General features: G+C 43.7%; 1 protein-coding gene across 1 annotated transcript in view; it reads left to right on the top strand.

Annotated features, from left to right (window-relative positions):
• Positions 1 to 22,448, top strand: part of RYR3 (ryanodine receptor 3) — a 504,411-nt gene that overhangs the window by 256,363 nt on the left and 225,600 nt on the right. The window contains exons 13-18 of the mRNA XM_032417231.1: positions 6,424 to 6,592; positions 7,957 to 8,092; positions 10,366 to 10,461; positions 12,226 to 12,344; positions 19,444 to 19,577; positions 21,431 to 21,672. Coding sequence (XP_032273122.1) covers positions 6,424 to 6,592; positions 7,957 to 8,092; positions 10,366 to 10,461; positions 12,226 to 12,344; positions 19,444 to 19,577; positions 21,431 to 21,672 — 896 coding nt within the window. The remainder of the gene's footprint in view (positions 1 to 6,423; positions 6,593 to 7,956; positions 8,093 to 10,365; positions 10,462 to 12,225; positions 12,345 to 19,443; positions 19,578 to 21,430; positions 21,673 to 22,448) is intronic.

Here is a 22,448-nt window from a genome sequence, read left to right as displayed (position 1 = left end):
TTCTTCCCCTCCACCCCCCACCAGCCCCTGGTAAACAGTATTCAACCTTTCTATGAATTTGACTAATTTAACTGGAATCATATGAAATTTGTCTTTTTGTGCCTTATTTCACTTAAAGTCTTCAAGTTTTGCTCATATTGTAGCTTGTGTCAGAATTTCATACCTTTCTAAGGTTGAATAACATTACAGTGTATGTAAAAACCACATTTTGTTTATCCATTCATCCATGACTGGACATTTAGGTATGTTTAACTTTTTAGGAAACTGAAAACCTGCTTTCCAAAGCAGATTTCCATTTTACATTCCACTCAGAAATATATAAAGTTCCAATTTCTCCACACCCTTATTGTCTGACTTGACTATAGACATTCTAGTGGTTATGAAGTGGTATGCCAATATGGTTGTAATTTGCATTTCCAAAATGACTAATGATTTTGAATGTCTTTTCATGTGCTTATTAGCTATTCATATATCTTCTTTAGTAAAATGTAATCAAGGCTTTGCGTATTTTTTTCTAGTTGGGGGGTTTGTCTTCACACTGAAGTTTGACAGTTCTTCGTATCTTCTGGTTGCAAGTTTTTTATTGATTCATGATTTGCAGATATTTTCTCTTAGTTTGTGGCTTTTCTTCTCCTTTTTTTAAAAATTATTTATTTATTTGAGAGAGAGAGATCCTGAGCTGCGGGGAGGAGTAGAGGGAGAGGCAGACTCACTGCTGAACAGGGAGCCCGATGTGGGACTTGATCCCAGGACCCTGGGATCATGACCTGAGCCGAAGGCAGATGCTTAACCAACTGAGCCACCCAGGCGCCCATCTTCTCCTTTTCTTAATGATGTCTTTTGAAGCACAAAAGTTCTAATATTGGTGAAGTCCAATTTAACATAACTTTTGTTTCTGGATTGTACTTTTGAGTGTCCTAAGAACTCTTGCCCAACCCAGAGTCACCAAGACTTTCCCCTGTGTTTCTTCTGGAAGTTTTATAATTTAAGCTCTTACATACAAGCTCTGTGATCCATGCTGAGTCAATTTTGGGATACGGTCTGAGGTAAGAATTGAAATTCTTTTTTTTTTTTCTTTTAAAAGTGGATCATTTTGATACCTCAGTGTCCCTGCACAATTTGTGGGAAGGTTACCCTTTCTCCATAACATTGCCTTGGCACCTTTGTCAGAAGCCAAACGACCGTAAATTTAAGGGTTTATTTCTGGACCCTCATTTCTGTTCCACTGGCTTATATATCTGTCATTATGCCAAAACAACACTGTCCTGATGAACATAGCTTTGTAGTAAGTATTGAAATCTGATAGAATCCTCTAGTTTTGTACTTTTTTTCAATATTATTTTGGCTTTTCTGGGTCCTTTGAATTCCCATATAAATTTTAGGGTAAATTTGTCAATTTTTGTAAAACAGCTTGCCAGGATATTAATAGAGAATGCATTGAAACTTTAGATCAATTTGGTGGGAGAACTTTTATCTTAATTTTACTGAATCTTCTAATTCATGAATATAGAATGTCTCTCCGTTTATTTATTCTTCTTGAATTCCTTTCAGCAAGATATTATAGTTTTCAGTGTTTTAAGTCTTAGGCTTCTTCTGTAAAATTTATCCCTAAGTATTTTTGATGCCACTACAAATGGAATTGTTTTCTTAATTTATTTTCAGATTGTTCACTGCATACATAATACTGGAGGAAAAGAAATTGAGTTTTTTAAATATCAATCATGCATCCTGTGACTTATTTGAAAATTTTATTCTAGTGGATTTTTTTTCTTGGTGTGCATTCTTTATCTACATACGGGATCATGTCATCTGTGAATAAACAAAGTTTTATTTTTTTCCTTTCCAATATGGATGCCTTTCTTCCCTGCTCCCCGTAGCCCCCTTGATTACAGTGGCTAGAACATCCCCTACAATGTGAAATCAAAGTGGAAAGAACAGACATCCTTGTCTTGTTCCTATCTTATCAGGAAAACATTCAGTCTTTGGTTATTGAATATGATGTTAACTGTAGGATTTTTGTAGATGCCCTTCATTGGGTTGAGGAAGTTCTCTTGAATTCCTAGTTTAAGAGGTTTTTTTTATCTTGAATGTGTTAGATTTTGGTAAATTCTTTTTCTTTGTCTATTGAGATGATCATATGGTTTTGCCCTTTATTAAAATAGTTTCATTAGAAGACGTTACATTAACTGAGAATAGGGTGTTTAATCTCTCACTGTTAGGCTGAATTGTCTGTTTCCCTTTTTTCTCTATGAACATTTTTTATCTTAGAGTCTATTTTGTAGAGCCACTCCAGAGGTCTCACATGCAGATTATGGTTACTGTTGGCATGGTATAAGTTCTTCACTCCTTTTACTTGCAAGCTGTTGTGTCTTTGAATCTATAAAGTGTGTCTTATAGAGAGCATACATTGAATCTTTTCTTCTAAATGTACTTTGAGAGTCTCCTCCTTTTATTGGTGTGTGTAATCCATTTATAGATAATATAATTATTAAACTGTTGGATTTATGTCTGCCATGTTGCTATCTGATTTTTATATATCTCATGCTCTTTTTGTTTCTCTCTTCCTCCTTTATTGTCTTCTTTTGTGTTAGATATTTTCTAGTCTTCCATTTTAATTCCTTTGTTGAGGTGTTTGGGTTTTTTACTACTTTTTTAGTTATATTCTTAGTGGCTATCCTAGGCATCTTGGTATGTATTTAACTTGTGACACTCTACCTCGAATTAATACTAACTTAACAAGTAAAATAAAGCAACTCTCCTCCAGTATTCTATTCTCACCTTCCTCCTTGTTTAAAATATAAGAACAAAAGAGAAATGAATATATTTATACCATATTTTATATTTACGTACATAATTACTTTTACCAGTGCTCTTTATTCCTGCATGTGGATTCTAGTTACTATCTGGTATCATTTTGTTTCAACCTGAAGAACTTCCCTTAGTATTTCTTACAAGGCCAGCCTGGTTGCCTTGTACGTATTTCTTACAAGTATTTGCTGATGGACCTGCTTGCGGGTCAGATAACACATTCAGAGTTGAAACAATTTTAGGTCTGTCCTGGATTTTGCTTTCTGCTTGCCCAAAACCTCACATTCAGCCAGAGATGAGTAGATAGCTACGTCCCTCCCCAGTCCTTCCTGAGCATGTGTGTGGCCTTGCTTATGGTCCGCCCCACCTTCTTAGAACTTCTTTGGTCTGAAGCTAGAGGAAGGTATGAGGACAGCCTCAGGCTGAAATACCATAGATTCCTACTTTTCTTACCAAGGCTCATTATTTTTTTTAATTTTTTAAAGATTTTATTTATTTATTTGAGAGAGAGAGGACACAAGCATGGGGAGCAACAGGCAGAGAGGCAGAGGGAGAAGCAAACTCCCCGCTGAGCAGGGAGGCGATTCGGGGCTCGATCCCAGGACCCTGGGATCATGACCCGCGCCGAAGGCAGACACTTAACTGACTGAGCCACCGAGGTGCCCCACAAAGGCTCATTATTAAAAAAAAAAAAAATGTATTTCTCAATTTGTTGTATGCCTTTGGCCAATTTCTAGAGTCCTAAAACAATTGTTTTGGATGATTTTTGCCCCCATTCTATCATTATTTTGTGGGGGAGAGGATTTCCTGAACTCCTCACTCAGCTGTTCTGGATGGTCCCCCCGTCAGTGGGGGAAATTCTTGATTCTCTGAGCCACAGGATGTTTTAGAAAAAAGGAGGACTACTGAAAAATAAACCCATGCAGCAGGGATGGGGGCTGCAAAAGCCATAGTACTTGAATTTTCCAAGAGCTGGGAAGTGAAAGATAGAAAAAATAATTTGTAAGTAGATTCTCCTCTCCTATCTTTTTTGAGAAACCAACAGAACATGCTGTGTACAATGGAAACCAGAAGGAAGGGAGGTGGCCTTCTGGAAAAGCAAATTAAAGTTAAACGAATAGGCAAGGAAGAAGAAAGAACAATGAGGAAGAAAGGTTAAAGTTTGCTTGTGCTGTCTCATCATCCCCTGGCAGTTGCTGGGAGCTGTCCAATAGGACACATGAATGATGGGAGAGGTGAGGGAGCCTCAAATCCTGCTGATGAGTAGACACTATCCAGCTGTCCCGAGTTTAACCTTACGATGGAAACAATACATAAATAATTGTGTTATGGTAATAGTATGGTAAATATTCAGAATCCTCTGAGATCTTACTTGAATTAAACAAAAGAAGTCCTTGCAAAAATCTAAGAACATAGTGGGGCGGTGGTTGAAGTGGGAAGCGGGAAAAAAAAAGCTGGGATGAGCTAGGTACCATTGTAGTTCGTTCTGAATCTAGACACCATCTTATCCCTATCCTGGATACCTCTGGGTCTCTTCCCCAAGGTTCTGGAGTAGAATGTGAACACCGTGAAGCCATTCAGAGGTCATGTCTGTTTCCCCACCGTCCCCAGTGCCAGGCCTGTGGGTAGGATGTGTTCTGTTCTGAGGGAAGGAGGGATCTGCCTTTAGTCCAGTGGAAAAGTATTATATTGAGAGGTTTGAAGGGACAAAATGAAGCAATCTAGCAATGAGAACCCACAGAACAAAATTAGACCCAGAAGTGCCCTGGCAGTAATAGGTTGTACCTTTCCTATTTTCCAGGTGGAAAATGAAGCACAAGAGGCTTAGAGGCACTCCAAATATTATAGGTTCGTGGCAATGACTGTAACTTGGGTTTTCCAGCCCTCCGTGTAGTTGCCCTTTCAAACTACAAAAATGCTAAAAACCTCTTTTATCTTTTCATCTTTTTTTTTTTTCTTAATCACACAAACAAACACTCTTTATTTAACTGGTGTCATTATTTAACTGGTGTCATTGTTTCTAATAAACTCAAAATTTTAAAAAAGGGTGGGGGGCAGGGGTTGTGGGACTCTGCAGCTGGGCTGAACATACTGGGGAAACGGTACTAATTTTTTCCTTGAATCTGGAATTGGGAAGTCATTCCTGACTGGGTTTTGTATTCCCAAACCTTCACCTCATGTCCTCACGGCATTCTCTTTCCCACTCTCTGTATCCTATGATATCTCAGATGGTCCTTAGCATTTCCGGAGCACCTCCCGTGGGCCAGAGTGCACACTGGTGAGAAGGCCCTCCCTGCCTGTAATCCACTGGTGTTCTGTCCTCATCGCATGCACTTGGCATTTTTGTATACAAAATTGGAATTGTCACTTCATAACCTGGGTGTTCTTAGGGCTTGTTAAGCCTTTGCATTAGGCTTAAATAAGTCTTTTCTCAGCATGTGTCCAGATTACTAGGTAACCAAATACACTGTAAATGCAGGGGAGAACTCCTCAGAAATTGACCCAAGGAAAAGCCCTGACGTTATTTATACATTCAACCAATTCTCAGTCCCCTGGGGCAGTGATGCAGTTGCACAGGGGATGGGTCTATTTCCCCCTTCCTCCTCTTAGCCTTTGCTCTCCAGAAGGCTCACCAGTGTACCCATCAAGGGGATGGGAAATGAAGGCTTATTTTGCCATCTGTGGAGGTTTGTGGTCTCCCTGTATTGACAGGATTTAATTATAAGACTTTTTGAAAAACTGTGACCGAGTCAGACAGAAACACACATTCAGGCTAGGAGAGCCACAACAGAGAGAGCAAGAGAGATGGCGGCAGAGGGAACACTAAGGAGGGGACACAAAGGCAGAGAGGAAGGATGTGGAGAGATGGGGGGGAATTGCTGAGAAGGAGAGGGGAGGGCACACAGGAAGTCAGGAGGGGACATCCACGGGGGGAGCTGGTGTGTACGTGCACACATAAAACCTTTATGAGGAAAACACATGCAGAGACATGAAAAACATGGAGAGAGAAAAAGACAGAAAGGGAGAGAGAAGACAAAAATATGGATGGAGGTGATAGAAACCCTTCCAACCTTAGGTTTAACCTATTCCAAGAGGAATCTGTGATGGTTCGAAAGAACTGTAAGTTTTATTTTTAAAAGTGTTCTTATCGAGGTTCCTGGGTGGCTCAGTCGTGAAGCATCTGCCTTCGGCTCAGGTCATGACCCCAGGACCCTGGGATCGAGCCCCGCATCGGGCTCCCTGCTCAGCGGGAAGCCTGCTTCTCCCTCTCCCACTCCCCCTGCTTGTGTTCCCTCTCTCGCTGTGTCTGTCTCTGTCAAATAAATAAATAAAATCTTTTTAAAAAGTGTTCTTATTTAAAAAATGAGAAAGCGTGGCAGAAGGCACAGGTCTTTTCCCTTTGTTGATGAAACGTCTTTAACATCGAGTCAGCCGTTTTCTTCTGTGGCTCTGTTGGTTGGCAGACGTCGATGTGTGGTCATCCACTTAGTGACACTGCAGGAAGCAGTGCCTGGTGCCCGACGTGGGGCAGGTAGGAACCAGGATCCGGCGGACGTGTGTCAGGGTCCCTGCCGAAGGCCCAGCGTCTGAGCCGTGTCCATCTTGTGTCCTCAGTGGAAACAATCGTACAGCTGCGCCTGTCGCCCTGCCGATCGCAGAGGTCCTGCAGACCTTGCAGGACTTGATTGCCTACTTTCAGCCCCCAGAGGAGGAGATGCAGCACGAAGACAAACAGAACAAGCTCCGCTCACTCAAGAACAGACAGAACCTTTTCAAGGAAGAAGTAAGTCGAAAAAATTAAAAATTGAGATTCTCTTTGTGAGAGAATAAATACATAAATTCCCAGAGCTAAAATATCCCTATGGTTGCGTTTAGCTTTGTCTCCATGCATGCGCGTAGTTACGAAAGAACAAGAGAGAAAGGACGCTGGGAAGAAAAGGATTCGTCGGAAGCCCACCTTCCCTGTCCAGCGCGCATGGTTACGCTCCCAGTACACGTTGTAACCATGCACCTGGGCACACTCCAACCAAACTGTCTTTGAAAGCTCCAGTGCCACAGTGCACATGTATATCCCAAATCTATTTTCAGTAAATCTCAGCTATTAAAGCATGGCATTGGCTGTGTTTCCCAAATTTTAGAAGATGTCAGAATTACCTAGGAAACCTGTTTGAAAAAATACAAATGCCCAGGTTCTACCACATCAGAAATGACTGACGACCTTAGTTTGAAAGATAACAAAGCCGGGTCTTAGAACCTGAGCGTCTGAGTCACTAGGGATGAGACCTGGATGCAAGGAAAAACTAATGTGGGACTCAGGAGGCCCTGGCTCAAGTTCTGGCTCCATCCCTGGCTAGGTGTGATCTTAGAAAAGTCACATGCCTTCTTTGACTTGGATGTGATGATTTGGCAATAACAGGTCATGGTCACACTCCTGCAGTGCCCCCGTTCCTGGGGACAGGGATTGTCCCTTGGGCGTTTCCAAAGTTAATGGCATATAGACCCATTCCTGCTCAGTCTCCTGATTCAAGCAGACCGGCTCTGGGGACATGATCCCTGAAAGGCTATTGAAACAATATCTCTTTAAGAATAAGCACAGATATTTTCACTGGGCGGCATCGTATTGTAATTTAGAAGAAAAGCAGTTAAAATCCACTTTTGGTTTTATTGTTTCTAAATCCTACCTTTTGACAGGGGAGAGGGAGGAAGCAAGCATGGTTGTCTTGTGCATCTGAATGGAATTTCTTGAACTTCCTTTAGATTTAACAGGAAAATAGGAACTGTATCAAGGGCTGTTTCTGGGTGAGTCAGAATCATTTCACACCAGGCCCAGAGCAAGCTTTTGTGAGACTCATTCATGCTCCCTCTTTCGATATGTCCTTAGGTGGAGTTAAACACGTGGGGGCAAACCCGTCATGAGGAAACTGCTAACTTGCTCCTCCCCCCATGGATGCTATTTCATGTCTCTGGGGCATAAGAATGTATATTTTGTTTTTAGGAAGAAAACAAAACCCAAACTGGCACCGTGAAGGTCTGTGTGCACATAAGCATTATCAGCTATAAAAGGTGAATGACCTGGGAGGGAAAAGAACAAAAGGATCCTGCTTTCTTAATCGGGAGCTTTCACTTTGCCCTGCATCTCCTTCACAGGGAATGTTGGCCCTTGTGTTAAACTGCATTGACCGCTTAAATATCTACAACAGCGTAGCACACTTTGCAGGGATTGCAAGGGAGGAGAGTGGCATGGCTTGGAAAGAGATCCTGAACCTGCTGTACCAGCTGCTGGGTAAGCACACGCACAACCTCTCCCTGGGAAGATTTCCAAGGGGGCGGGGGGTCTCTACAGCTTGGCCGAGGATCATCTAGCTTCATTCTTAGAAGCTTTTTCTTTTTTCTTTAAGATTTTATTTATTTGAGAGAAAGAGAGAGCACAAGCAGGGGGAGTGGGAAAGGGAGAAGCAGACTTTCCACTAAGCAGGGAGCCAGACGCGGGGCTCGATCCCAGGACCCTGGGATCATGACCTGAGCCAAAGGCAGACGCTTAACGACTAAGCCACCCAGGTGCTCCTTGGAAGCCTTTTCTAACCATTTGATTCTCACCCAGCCATTCATTCTGTTAGCCAGCAGCTTATTGTGCTTCCCACACTTAGAGCAAGAAGTTAGCAGCAAGTGAAAGCAGGTGGGGATCAGTTTTGCCAAAACTACCCATAAAACCCTTGACAGTCACTTACTCTTTCTGAACCTCAGTCCCTCGTCTTTAAAATGAGGGAACAAGACTCGAACGTGTTTGCAGTGCCCTCCACGTTTAGACTTGGACACCTGCATGTTAAGGACAGTTCCTCTTTGTAGCTCTCTGACCTCTCACTGGCCGACTGTCGGTCAGTCGTGATTCCTACTGCTATTTCCTTTTGGTGGGAGGAATAAAGGCAGAGAGTAAGGAAGTTCCAGCACCCAGCCTTTCTTCTCACAGCACGGAGTGGGGGTGATGTCCCGCGGCCTGCAGTAACCAGCGCCTCCACACGGGCCCAAACCACCACACTGTGCGGGGGAGGCAGCGGAAGACAGTGTTGGCCTGTGTGAGAAGGTGGCCACCGGTAGTTGCCCAGATGTGATGATGAGGCAGCATTTTGGGGTTTTGCTCTGAAGTGTATGTCCCATTAGAGGGAGTCCATAGAAAGTTGAGTGGGCCAGAGGGGAGCCAGAGACGTCAGGTTGGACCCCTTCTCAATGTCAAGGGTCAGGCTGATTAGACTACCACTGTTCTGTGTGACCTTGTAAAACCCCTTCCAACTCTAATACCTTCCAACTCTAATGGTATGTATGGCTCAAACTCAGTAATTTTTACAACAGTAGTAGTTAATAGTTACAGAGCTTTTTGTGCCAAGCAGTGGAATATCTCTTTTAGATCTGCAGAACAACACTTTGAGGTCTAGGTACCCTTACCCATTTAGTCCTGAATCAGAAGAAACTGATGCTCAGAAATGTCATAACTTCCCTAAGGCCATACATGTAGTAAATGCTAGAACTATGGTGTGAGGCCAGCTGACCCCCCCCCCCGCCCCCGCACCCAGCTTGTTGCAGCTGACCTGGAAATTGCACTGAATTCTGCCTTCCTCTAACTGTGCAGATACAAAGGAGAGGTCCTGAGGAAGACCTTTCCTTATCCAAGTATCTTTCAGGCGGCTGTAAAACCCATCTTTGAAAACCAACAGTATGAGGAGCAAGCACATGAACCCAGTTTACATGGATTTGTTGCAGAGGCCAGGTCCATGGAAGGAAGGTTGCTGGGTCTAGCTTAGTGAAAATCTACTGACCGTGTATTCTCTCCCTCCCATAGCAATATCATCTACCAGTGGTTCTCAAACATGAGCAGGCATCAGAATCAACTGGAGGGCCAGTTAAAACACTGATGCTGGGCCCCATCCCCAGAGTTTCTGATTCAGTAGATCTGGGATAAGGCCAGAGAATTTGCATTTCTAACAAGTTCTCCGGTGACACATTCCAATCCTGGGACCACACTTCGGGAACCATTGTCATATGCTGATGTGTTTTAGATATTTTAGAGTTTCACGTTTCCTTATTATTTGCCTGTTAGTTTAACCAACCTTTCCAGCTCTTTTCACTAGGATGCCTCTCTTTAGCTCTGAAAAATAGCAAATCTCTAGCTAGGGTTAAGAACAGTGCAAAGAATGGAGTTCTTAAACCAGTAACCAAGCAGATATTGTCTTATCACTATCTGAAGTAATTCTATTAGTTTGTGTGTTCATTGTGTCTTTTGTCTTCTTTGTAAAGGCAGGAGATCTGCTGTTGGGTTCCCACTGCTCTGTTCCCAGCAAGTGGACAGATGTTCAGTACATAGATTCTCTGGAATATTTGAGTGAATGGTAGATTTTTACTCTTCCAAATATAGGAACAACTGTATCCAAGGGCTTGGAAGGGGAAGACTGTTATACTCAGTTCCTTTTAGTTGCTAAGCAGATGAAGTATTTGACAGCTTCCCAGGTTCTTATGCTCATCCGTATGCCCTTTAACCTGCATGTTCAAATGTGTCCTTTGCAGCTGCTCTCATTCGTGGAAACAGAAACAACTGCGCTCAATTCTCTAACAACCTTGATTGGCTAATCAGCAAACTGGACAGACTAGAATCTTCCTCAGGTAAGAATTGACAGGAAACAACTGTAGAAGGTGGGGTTTGTTTTTTTTTTTCTTTCTGTAAAAAAAAAAGAAAAAGTAAAAAAGTTGAATCTTTGAATAATTCTTTCTTCCACTGAGTTGTAAACAACCCTCAAATAATTACCCCAACAAAAAGAAAGTCCTAAATCTTCCTGGCACTGCTCTGGCTTTATTTAACAACTCTAACCCAGACTTCAACGATTTCCTTTTCTGTTTCATTTTTCACTTTGTGTGTTCATCACCATCCCCTGGATCCTTTAATCGCCTACCCCCCCACCACCCCACATCCCAGGTTTCTGGTCTCCTCCCTTGTTGCCTGCACTCTTTTTCTCGGGGTTTCTAAATCTTCTCTGGACACACTTCTAACTGTTTGGGTTAGAAGCAGACTGAAGGATGAGGAGAGGAGGAAATGATGGTTTCCCCCTCTAAAACCTCAATCACCCTTGACATTGTATCTATAATCCTTCTTGACTCACAGAGAATTTGAACCAGAGAGTAGTTATCGAGGGTAAGTGGCTGCAGTGAGGTTCAGAAGTTGTCTTCCTCAGTTATGAGTGAACATGACAGATGTGGGCCCCTCTCTGGACGCTGAAAGGTTTGATGCTTTTTTCATTGTCTAGAGATGGCTGGAGCTTGAACAGACAGACCAAAGGAAGGCTCTCTTAAGGACTATCTACCTACACCTATGTCTTCCCAAGCCTCTGTTTTCTTCAGTGCCTCCTCTATGGGCCAGATTACATTTCATAGTAATTTATAAAAGCCTCGAGAAACACAGAACCAAGGGGAATTTTCTCAGTAAAACCAATAAAGATATTGGCTAACCACTTCCCTTGCAGTTTCATCATGGTGTGTTACCCTTGTAGGTGCCAGGCTGCGAGGGCACCACCTAGCTTTCCTTTAGCCTTCACTTAATACAGAAAACCATGCAGCGTGCTGAGAAAAGGGGCAAAGACAAATAGTCTTTATTTAGTGAGTTTATAGTTTGCTTGATAACACCAGTACTTCTGAAATGAAAATAATTTCTGGGGTGGGTCCTAGAAAAATTCTCATTCAAGGAATACTCCAGATATTTTCTAAATTACTTGAAGGACCTTTAGAATTTATAGTAAACTGGGCATTTGCTTTTTTATATATGTTTAGGTATTGCTTGGCTTGACCAAATTAATAATTTCATTTTACAGCCACTTCTCTGTAATTTTTTTAAATTGAAGTATAACTAACTGACATACAGTGTTATATTAGTTTCAGGTGTACAACATAGTTGAGTCTACGATTCTATACAATACTCCGTGCTCATCAAGATAAGTGTACTCTTCATCCCCATCTCACCCACCTTCCCTCTGGTAACCACCAGTTCTTTATATTTGAGTCTCTTTTTTCTTTATTTCTTAAATTCCACATAGGAGTGAAATTATCTGGTATTTGTTTTTCTCTGACTAATTTCACTTGCTGCTTATCTCTATTTTGACATAGAAGGATCCATGTCTGTCCAGGAAGGAGGGAGGTGCGGCCAATACTAAATAAAACTCCCCTCTGAATTACAGACGAGGTAGGCCGCCGAGGCTCCTGAAGTCTACAAGACATGGCCACAGTCTGTCTTCTGGCCAGAAATATTTAATAGAGTCAAGGAACCGATAATATCCTGTCCCTTCAGGATTGTCTTTTCACTCATAATTTGGGTTTCTAGATGATGGTCGGTTCCGCAGCTTATTTCATGTCCAGGTGATTTTTGTGACATTCATGCAGGTATCTTGGAAGTTTTACACTGCATCTTGATTGAAAGCCCAGAAGCCTTAAATCTGATAGCCGAGGGCCACATCAAGTCCATCATCTCCTTATTGGATAAGCATGGACGGAATCACAAGGTGGGTGTCTGGAAGAAGAACCCAAACAGGGATGGCCTTGACCTGGCTTTTCCCTCCCTGCTGCTTCATAACCGGTGTGTGTTACTGAGAGCATGTGGACTAATCTCTTTCTCAGCTTTGATTTGGGGGTGGGGGTGAACCTTGGGAAACTGAGGATCTGAAAGACCCTTCCTTGCCTAGGAACACACTCCAAGCCAGACAGTCATACTGGGTCTTGCATGTTCTCTCTCTCTGTTTCCACCAGCTTCCCAAGCCCCACTCACTGTCTTCAGCCCTGAGCACACAGCTGACGGGGGGAGGCCCTGAGTTAGGAGGGTCTGGACAAGGCCAACTGCAGGACTGGCTCCCACCCTCGGGCCCAGGAACTCAGTAGTGGAACAGCTAATACCAAGCTGTATAAAGAAGAGATACAAAAATCAGATAAAACTAGTATAGAAAGTCTTGGCAACTGGCTTGTTAGTGAATGAAATCAGATTTGCCCCGAGTCGAACCAAGTGAAGTAAATGAATCTACATGAGCAAGTTAGAGGACTGAAGCTGCCAGGCCTTCCCTTTTTTTTTTTTATTAAAGATTTTATTTATTTATTTGACAGAGAGAGACACAGTGAGAGAGGGAACACAAGCAGGGGGAGTGGGAGAGGGAGAAGCAGGCTTCCCGCTGAGCAGGGAGCCTGATTCGGGGCTCAATCCCAGGACCCCGGGATCACGACCTGAGCCAAAGGCAGATGCTTAATGACTGAGCCACCCAGGCACCCCAGGTCCTTCCCTTTGATACAAAACAGCTGTGTGACTTGGGGCTCAGTGATATCCTCTGGGCAGTGGAGATAATACCATTTCATTTACTAAGGTGGAAAGCTCTATCAATTTTTTGAGGTGTCTTAAAGTTCTACCTCTCTAATTATATGGTCCTAGTCTCTCATTATATGGCTAAGACAGAACAATCTGCAGGGAAAGTCTATTAAAATGTGTTTTTTCCTGACCTTTCAATATCTGCCCTGTAGATGGGGGGTTACTGCCCTGACTAATGGGAGTGAACAGGAGCGTCCTCAGGCTGAGGGGGTGTATTTCAAGAGCAGGTGACATGAGGGGCAGCAGCTGTGCTCCTGCAGAGTGCAGAAAACTCGGCTTGGTCACTGGCCCTCCTCCTTTGGGGGCACTGCTCATTTGAGACACATCTTAGGGTCCAGGAGAGCAAGCCTCTACAGCATCGCTTAGATGTGTCTGCCTTAGGAAGCAAAAAAGCCATGGTCCTTAGTATTGGTGAAATTGCTTGGCAAAGAAGAGAAAGAAATATGTGGGGCCTGTAATTGCTTTCCCAAATGTGGTAAATCAAAAGCAGGCATGAGGCTCCAGTGTTAGACCAGCGTCTGTCGGCTCCAACATGTTCCTTCCCATCTACAAAGCATAATAAGAGTAATTGATAAGCACCCAAGTAGCACATGGTCCAAGCCATGAGCTACATACAGATGTCAGGAGGAGCCCTCTGACGAGAGAAAAGCTGCTGTCTCGTTTCATTGCTCCTGGGTCTTTATGATCATACCACATAACATGCTTAATGAATAACCAGCTTTGTTATGGCTTCTGTGAGCCAGAAGCCACAAAGCATGTAATGGATGTCACTTGGTGGCAAGTGGATGACTATTCTGCCCATTCAAAGGGGAGAAATCGGAGCCTGAGTGAGCTGAAGGACTTTGCTACAAATCAATACCCGGTCTGATATGTGACCTGAGTGGACTAGCAGAGCAGTCTTTCATCTTCTAGAGCCAAGGCGCTGTTTGAGAAATTCCTGCGATGTTGTGAAAGTTCAGGCAATATGTTCTCGGTACATAAAAGCCTCCTCTAGGATATATCCCTTTTTTGTCTTTTGGTGGATTTTTGGATGAATGTTGGCTTGCCATGAATTCAGGCCTTCCCTTAGAAATGATCTGAGTGGATAACACTTATTTTCAAAGAGAAACCTGTCCCAAATCATCACCAGGGCTATTTGTGGTAGCTTTGTAAACAACGGCAAGGCCAGACTTCAGTTTTGACGCTTTCTCTTTGCTTGGAAAATGCCAGCGTGTAGTGGTTTGCTCTCTAGGCGGCTCCTTTTTCTCCAGTCCTAGGTTTTCACATGTCTCTGATCTATTCACTTGGTTTTCCATGAAGACAGTGACTGAAAATATAGAGAATTTTTGAACCACCAGGCACCTCCCAGCTCTTCCAGTAACAGCAACAGTAATGATGACGATGATGATAGCGAACATTTATTTTGCATTTGACAAATGCCAGGTACTGTCCTCCGTGTTCACAGGCATTTTCCTTTGTCCTCAGGATGACCCCAGGAAGTAGCATTCTTATTTCCACTTGACCGAAGCAAGGCTGGCACGTGGGCCCTGAGACGTGAAGCCACCTGCCAGGGGCCACACAGCTAATTCGTGACAGACTAGGACCAGACTTTGGGTCTCCCACTCACAGTTTCATATTCCTCCCAGTGTTTCTCAGACTGTGGTCTGTGAGCATGTTCTTCGGGGTCCACATGTTCTGTGAGAATATTTTTAATTTTGTGTTCTTATTTTTAAAGTTCTCTAAATACAAAACCATGCAGTGAAGAATTCATAATTAGAAGGCATTTTTATACAAGTTAGCATTTCTGAGACTGGAATTTGAATGCCCATCTGGGTCCATCCAGGGTCTTCAGGGTCGTGACATTTTCCTTTTAAAAAAAGGTTTGTACATCTCATGGGTTTGATGAACCCCTTTTTGTACCATTCCAGCTCCAATCGCAGGTTGAGAACAGGGAGCGTAGACAGTGGCGGCATTACTATGCCTTCTCTCTTCTAAGATTTTTCCCTTGTTAGCTCTATCCCTGCCACGGAAAACATTGCCACTCATCTAAAGCCTGATCGAGTGGAAGTCAGGAAGTTTGAGCGAAAGAACCCAAACTTTGGAATGAAAAGGACAGGAAAGGGTGTGCTGGCAACATGCCTTTCTCTCAGTGTCCCCTGCCCCTCGACCTCTTAGTGACTTGGCTCTTGCTGATGCCCCCCGCCATCTCCTCACTTCTTAGTTTTCCAGGACCCATCATAATTCTATCTGCCCTTCAATACTTTGTTCAAATACCACTCTGTCCATGAAGCTTTTTCCGATTCCGGCTGAACATGGTCTCCTCATTTCAAACCTTAAACAGCTAGCATGCCATTACTTGGTGGTTCCACTCTGCCTTTCAGACTGTCGTTAGGTTTATACATAGATGTCTCTCACAGACTCTAAGTTCCTTCAGGGCAGTGACCAACTTTGCATTCCCCTCGCTGCACTGCCAAGCTGATATGTTCTACATGGCAAGCATTTAATCCATGTTTGTTGAAGGTGTAATAAATGAATAAAAGGAATGAATGAGTAAAGCCAGAATCCATTCCCACCTTACTTACTATGTTAGTAGCACTGATTTTATTGTTTGGTAAAAAGAACAGTTATTGAACACTGTTAAATCACCTTCTCATTTTCCCATGGACTAAGCATCTTATAATAAAAATAAAATAGGCCCTTTTTACTTGGCCCCAAACCTATCCTACTCCAGGTCTCAACATTGTCACAGATAAATGTTTTTTTATTTTTGTAAAGATTTGGAGCCACTCGTGAGAAAAATATATTGTAAAATAGTATCATAATGGGTCCCGGGAAAGTATAAATCAGAATGGAAGGTTTGGTCTAGGTGGGGGGGGGAAGACACAGGTAATCGAACCATCAACTCCCACACAGTTGCTAAATCATCTCTGAGCTCCCAGGCAGCCAAGGCAATATAGAAGCATTTCCTGCCACCCGGTTCACATCCACAGCAAGAAAAAAATCTGTTCCTCAGGGGCTTCAAAATCCTCATTTTTCAAATCTAGGACTTGATTTTAAAAAAAATCACAGAATAAGTACAATTAGCATTTACACAGAATAAATACATTTTAGCATGGAGATGTTTTTATAGACAAAAGCTGAAGGACAGAATGCAACAGCCAAATGACGTTTCTGTGGATATACAATAGGTACTTATTTTTAAAGGAGAATTCCCACGTAAGCCTATGTTTGGGGTAGAGACTAAAGTGGAAATAAAAAACAAACTGAGAGGATATTGAATGAACTGTGGTGTCAGTAACAAAAAGAATAACAAGCAGAAGCCAATGGCCTCCAAAGAATGAGCCAGGGAAATTCTCAAGTTGGGCCAGTGTGTAAATTAGAGAAGCCTAACTCCTAAGACAGACAACCCCACATTCTCATAAGGAAGATTTCTTTTTCCACATCACAGCCCTAGGCTAGTCAGTGGGAGTTCTCCAGTCTGGGAGACACAAGTTCTTTCCATCCCCTAGAACGGTGTTTCACAGAAGGTAATGTGCTTACCCATCGTGTTAGAATGAAGGCTCTCAGCTGGTAAGTCTGGCAGGGGTGGGGGTGCATGGGGTGCTCCTAAGCCCCTACATTTCTGGCAAGCTCCTAGGCAATGCTAATGCTACTGGATCACGCTGGGAGTAAGGAGACCCGTGACTTTGTAATCTTTCCTTGGATCTCTTCATCCAGCTGGAAAGAGTATGAGTGCAAGGAGGACTGTGTAGAAGAGTTAGGTCATGTCCGCTTATCTTCCACTGCGCACAACTTAGTCACATGACCCCACATAACTGCAAGGGAGGCTAGGAAGTGTAGCCCCTGTGGGCTCAGGACTAGAAGGAAATGGAACTTGGTGACTGCTGAGCAGTACCTGCCACATCTGGCCATACGTCCCAGAGGTCACTAAGGTGCTCCCCCTCCATCAGAAGTGCACATGACCTCTAGGTTCAATGCTTGTGCATCTCCCTGTGGTGGCCTCGTCTTGTCTACACTCCCTTCACCTTTAAGAGAACCCATTTAAGCTTTTTAAGAAAAGGAAGTTTGGCCCCATTCCCCCATTTTACCCTGAGAAATGCCTTCTAAAATAGAGCCTAGGGGCACCTGGGTGACTCAGTCGTTAAGTGTCTGCCTTCGGCTCAGGTCATGATCCCAGGGTCCTGGGATCGAGCCCCGCATGGGGCTCCCTGCTCAGTGGGGAGTCTGCTTCTCCCTCTCCCTCTGCAAATCCCCCTGCTTGTGCTCTTTCTCTCTCTCCCTGTCAAATAAATAAAATCTTAAAAAAAAATAAATTTAAAAATAAAGCCTAAACAGTGTCAGCCCCATTGCTTTATGGCATCATTTATTTATAGGTGAGACATTCTGTTCGTCTAGTCCTTCTCACAGAGCGCTTTTTCCTCCTGGCTGTTCCGATTATATGTGGATTAAGCTCTGCTCTCCCTCTGGCTATGACAGCAAGTCTCCCACAGCCTTCACTCCGAGGCAGGACGGATGAGAATGTGTGATAGGCTGGATGATAGGTATTTAATTTCCTGGCCATCTATGGCTCTTTTCTTAGAATGAGAAACTATCCTCTGGATTTCCAGTTCCATGGTCCATATGTTTCACAGAGCGGCAGTGGTGAGAGTTCCTGTTAAACCACCTTTGGGATTCTTTTCTGCTTGTCCCACAAATGTGCTTTGTATTTATCTGGAACAAAACTGACATTCAGGGAGTCAGGTAGAAAATTGGTTTGTGAGAATTATGGATACAAATGCCACCAACCTGAAGCCATCCAGCCCCACTAAGCACTGAGTCTTAGTGGCCACTTTGAAAGACTGAGATGCGGCTGCCACATTCGTGCTTGTTATTTATCAACTGCTGTTTGCACATTCCTCCCGGCAGGAGAGAGAGGGAGGAGTGATGCCTGGCCCAGCACAGTTTGCTCTGTCAATATAGGAACACAAATCAGAATGCCAGATGATGCAGCCCAAGGAGATAGTGTGGGTAGGAGGCCGGGGGCTGTTCCCACTTCCCACGTAGCTGGAAAACAAAGAGGAGCAGAAGTGGCTTGGTGGCTGGTCTCATAGTTTCAGGGGCCGCTTGGGCTCTTGAAGTTCTGTTCTCACTCTAGGGGTAGAAGGAGAGCAGGTAGAAGGTTATTGAATACCATTGTGTGGGAATAGATGGGTATCTTAATGAATTTTGATGATATCACAGCCAGAGACCCAAGAACTGGAATCTGCCCTACTATCCTCTCTACTGACCTACATGAGGTTCCCAATCCTGCTACATGACCTTGGCCAAATGGGAATCTGAGTGCTATTAAAAAACAAAAATTCAACCAAGGAAATTTTAAAGATCTAATTGGCTTTATTAACTGATTCATGAATTGGGCAGCATCCCTTCTAGCAGTAGAGGGGAGCTCCAAAGGACTACAGAAAAGGAAAGGTTTTTTTAAGTTGGGGGGGAGAGGAAATTATTAACAAAGAATCCATTGTTTTATGCAAGGTCGCCCTCCTAAGGGGAACAGATGGGGTCTAACAGGAAATTTCCTAGTGCTGACGAGGAAATTTCCATGTTGACTGGTTAAAGGTTACATTCCTAGGGGTTTGAAACTGCTATTAGGTTAGGTATTAAGTCTTGGCTTACTGACTTGGGACCTTAACCTAAGCGATGCCGTTTTGGGTCTGTGGTTTTCTTTTCAACAGTGCTTTTCATAAAGAGCTGTATTGGGTGCCTGCTGATGCTAGCGCAGAGAGCTGCCAAGGCTGGGTGGGAGCGCAAACTTAGGCTTGAGGCCAATGAAGGACCTTCTGGTGCTTGCCCCTACTCATGCACAATTCCAAGAGGGTGTCATGCCTGGATTTTGTGCCCTCGATGCAATGCCTCATCTCAGCCTAGTCCTGCCATGGCTGGGCTGTCAACCCAGACAGTCTGTCTTCAGAGCTCAGACTCCCACCTGTTTGAGCAGAGCAGTGATCACAGGGAACACAGAGTTTGGAGGGGAGGGGCTAAGATGAGGGCAGACGGGTTAGAAGGAATCCAGCTTCATTTCCCTAAGAGGCAGCAGGCTCCAGCATTGGCTCACTGATGCCTGGTGAGGGAGGTGTGGCGGCCATGACTCTGAAGAGGTCCTCCCACTTGTCGCCAGCCCCCTACCTCCGGAGGCCTGCTTCCTTCATGTGTCTTGGCAGTTGGGTCCTGCCCACGGTGCTCTCCTGGTGGTCCTGAGGTTTGGTGGGGGCCGGGGGGAATGTGTCCCGCTGCAGGTTCTCGATGTGCTGTGCTCCCTCTGTCTCTGCAATGGGGTCGCAGTCAGAGCCAACCAGAATCTGATTTGTGATAACTTGCTGCCCCGGAGAAACCTGCTCCTGCAGACACGGCTGATTAATGATGTGACCAGGTAAGGCCACCACCGTCATTCCAAAGTGTCCATCTTGTTTCCAGACAGGAAAGGAAGAGGGCTAGTGCTGCCTACCCATAATTTTCCTGGTGAAGTTGGCATGTGAGATGAGACTGGACAGATGTGTACTTTTTTAGGGCCTTGTACTCCAACCCCTTTCACAGAGTTTCAAACTTTTCCCCTGAAGTAGCCAACAGTGGAGTGTATGTTCCACCTGAGGGCTGGAGAATTTGACCGGAAGTGGTCTGCCATGTTGCATGTTCTACTTTAACATAGATCTTATACCTTCTCCATAACATACTCATTTTTATCTTAAGGTACCATCTTTTTTTTCCTTAGAATCTTTTAATAGAATGGATGTCCCGTGTTGATACCATGGTTTCTTGCATCCTCTGGCACATGGCCATTGACCCGAGGGTTCTCTCTGAAGTCCAAGATGAAGAGCATGGGCTCACATAGAATCTTAGCCTGCTGGTCGATAATGTAGCCACATGGGAGTCATGTGAACTCACTGGCCTTGCATCAGACAGGCCTAAGGTTCTTTAGCAATTTTCTACCTAGGCCCACTCCCTAATCTACAAGGTGAGGAAAGAACTTCTCAGAAGTACAGAGCAGACCTGAGCCATCCACACAGACTTTCTTTTGGTACCAGTCTGGTTTTCCCTTGCCCACCCAAAATGGTGCAGAGCCCCCAGCCCAGAACAGTGGACATCTAAGAAGAGCATTCCAGTTGGAGAGAAACTCCAAATGCCTTGTCCTGAGCTTTTAACCATTTTGCTGGATACATTAAATCCTCCAGCCCTTAACAAGGTTGGCTAAGAGTGGCTTCTGTTCCCCTCTCCCCTTTTTTGCCGTTTTAGGTTGAATTTTATTTTTTTTTTCCAGCTTTATTTATTGAGGCATAATTGACAAAATTGTAGGATATTTAAAGTGTAGAATGTGATGATTTAATATACATATACATTGTGAAAGGGTTTGCCCCATAAGTTTATTAACAACATATCCTTGACCTCACATATTTACCTTTTTTGTGTGTGTGTGAAAACATTTACATTCTACTCTCTTGGTAAGTTTCAATTATGCAATACAGTGTTATCAACTACAGTTACCATGTTATACATTCGGTCCTCGGACCTTATGCATCCTATAACTGGAAGTCTGTACCCTTTAACTAGCCTGTCTTTATCCCACCTTTCTCCTCAACCCCTGGCAACCACTTGTCTACTCTCTGTTTCTAGGAGTTTGACTTGTTTTTTGTTTTTTGTTTTTTGTTTTTGATTCCACATATAAGTAGTTGCATGCAGTATTTATCTTCCTCTTCTTGGCTTCTGTCTGTCTGTCTTTTTCTTTCGTTCGTTCTTTCTTGTCTGGCTTATTTCTAATAGTGATTTCTTAATGCTTTCAAGAGGCCATTCTTGTCAGTGATGCTTAGTTGAAAAATCTGCTGCTGTGAGAACGGGGGTGCTTGGACCAAGTTCCCAGGAGATGGAACTTGAGTAAGTTATTTCTTCCACTTACAGAAAGAAACAAGGGTCTGTAGTTACGCAGCTCTACGACATTTTCAGCGTCTTTTACCCATGGTCAACACTCAGCAAATGTTGGTTGCCTTCAATGGAATAAGGAGACATTCTTTATATTTTTAAATAGAATTAATGTTGTCCTGACACCTCCCACTAAGTACTTGATCAAGTGTTAGAGGCTCTAAGCTTCTTCTACTTTAGAATAATCCAAAAAACACAGAGTTGCTCTTGCCTTCAGTTCACAGTGCGTCCTGTGATCTTACCCAACTTGCTCTCTGCTTTTCTCGGTGCTTGAGAGTCTGTAGATGCCACCTGTCCCACGTTTCATTTCAGCATTCGGCCCAACATCTTCCTGGGAGTTGCCGAGGGCTCGGCGCAGTACAAGAAGTGGTACTTCGAGCTGATCATCGACCAGGTGGACCCCTTCCTAACAGCTGAGCCCACACACCTGCGGGTGGGCTGGGCCTCTTCTTCAGGCTATGCTCCATACCCTGGCGGAGGAGAAGGATGGGGAGGCAATGGTGTCGGTGATGACCTGTACTCCTATGGCTTTGACGGACTTCACCTTTGGTCAGGTGAGCATCTTGCCAGAGCTTCGGCCCCTTGTCCCTTACTGAGGATGATCGAGGCTTGAATTGTTCAGGCTGCAATGATCATTTTCTGTTGAAATGGTACAGACGCAAGAGTGTCAACTAATTAGATGGTGGGAAGAGCATCAGACCTAAGATGAGACTGTCCTGCTTTGAAACCATGACTCTAGCACTTCCAGCTGCATGATCCAGTGTGGATCACATAACCGTTCTCAAGTTCAGTGTCTGTATCTGTGCAATCCTTATTGCATAGGATATTCAGGACTATATAGTCAAACAGGAAAGGGACTCAACATTTATTTACTGGGCGGTGAGCTACATGCCTTCCGTACATTGTTTTTCCTCACTTTATTTTTACAATGATCCCTTAATGTAGGTAATGTTGACCACATGTTGCATATGTGGAAACAGCACAAAGATATTTAAGGAATGTATCTCAGTCACACTGAGAAGGATCCAGATCTGACTACAAGTCCATTGTCATGTCAGTGCATCATGTTGTTTCATGATATACTTTATAAAATGTCTGGATCTATGCCTGACACATCGTAAATGCCAATCACTTAAAAAAAAATTCAAAGCTTCCTTTTTAAAAATACACGGATGCTATCCCCAAGCATGTCCATGGCCTATGCCTGGAGGAATGGGTTAGCTTCTGCCTGGATGAAAATGGAGGACTGAGTTTTAGGCTTTCACCCAGACCCAGAGCTCTAGCTATTCTGTCGATTGTCCACAGCATGTTGTATCTGTGTCTTTCGAAA

This window comes from Phoca vitulina, unplaced genomic scaffold (genome assembly GCF_004348235.1).
Source record: "Phoca vitulina isolate PV1807 unplaced genomic scaffold, GSC_HSeal_1.0 scaffold20, whole genome shotgun sequence".
Lineage (NCBI taxonomy): Eukaryota > Metazoa > Chordata > Mammalia > Carnivora > Phocidae > Phoca > Phoca vitulina.
This window is presented reverse-complemented; position numbering and strand designations above follow the sequence as displayed.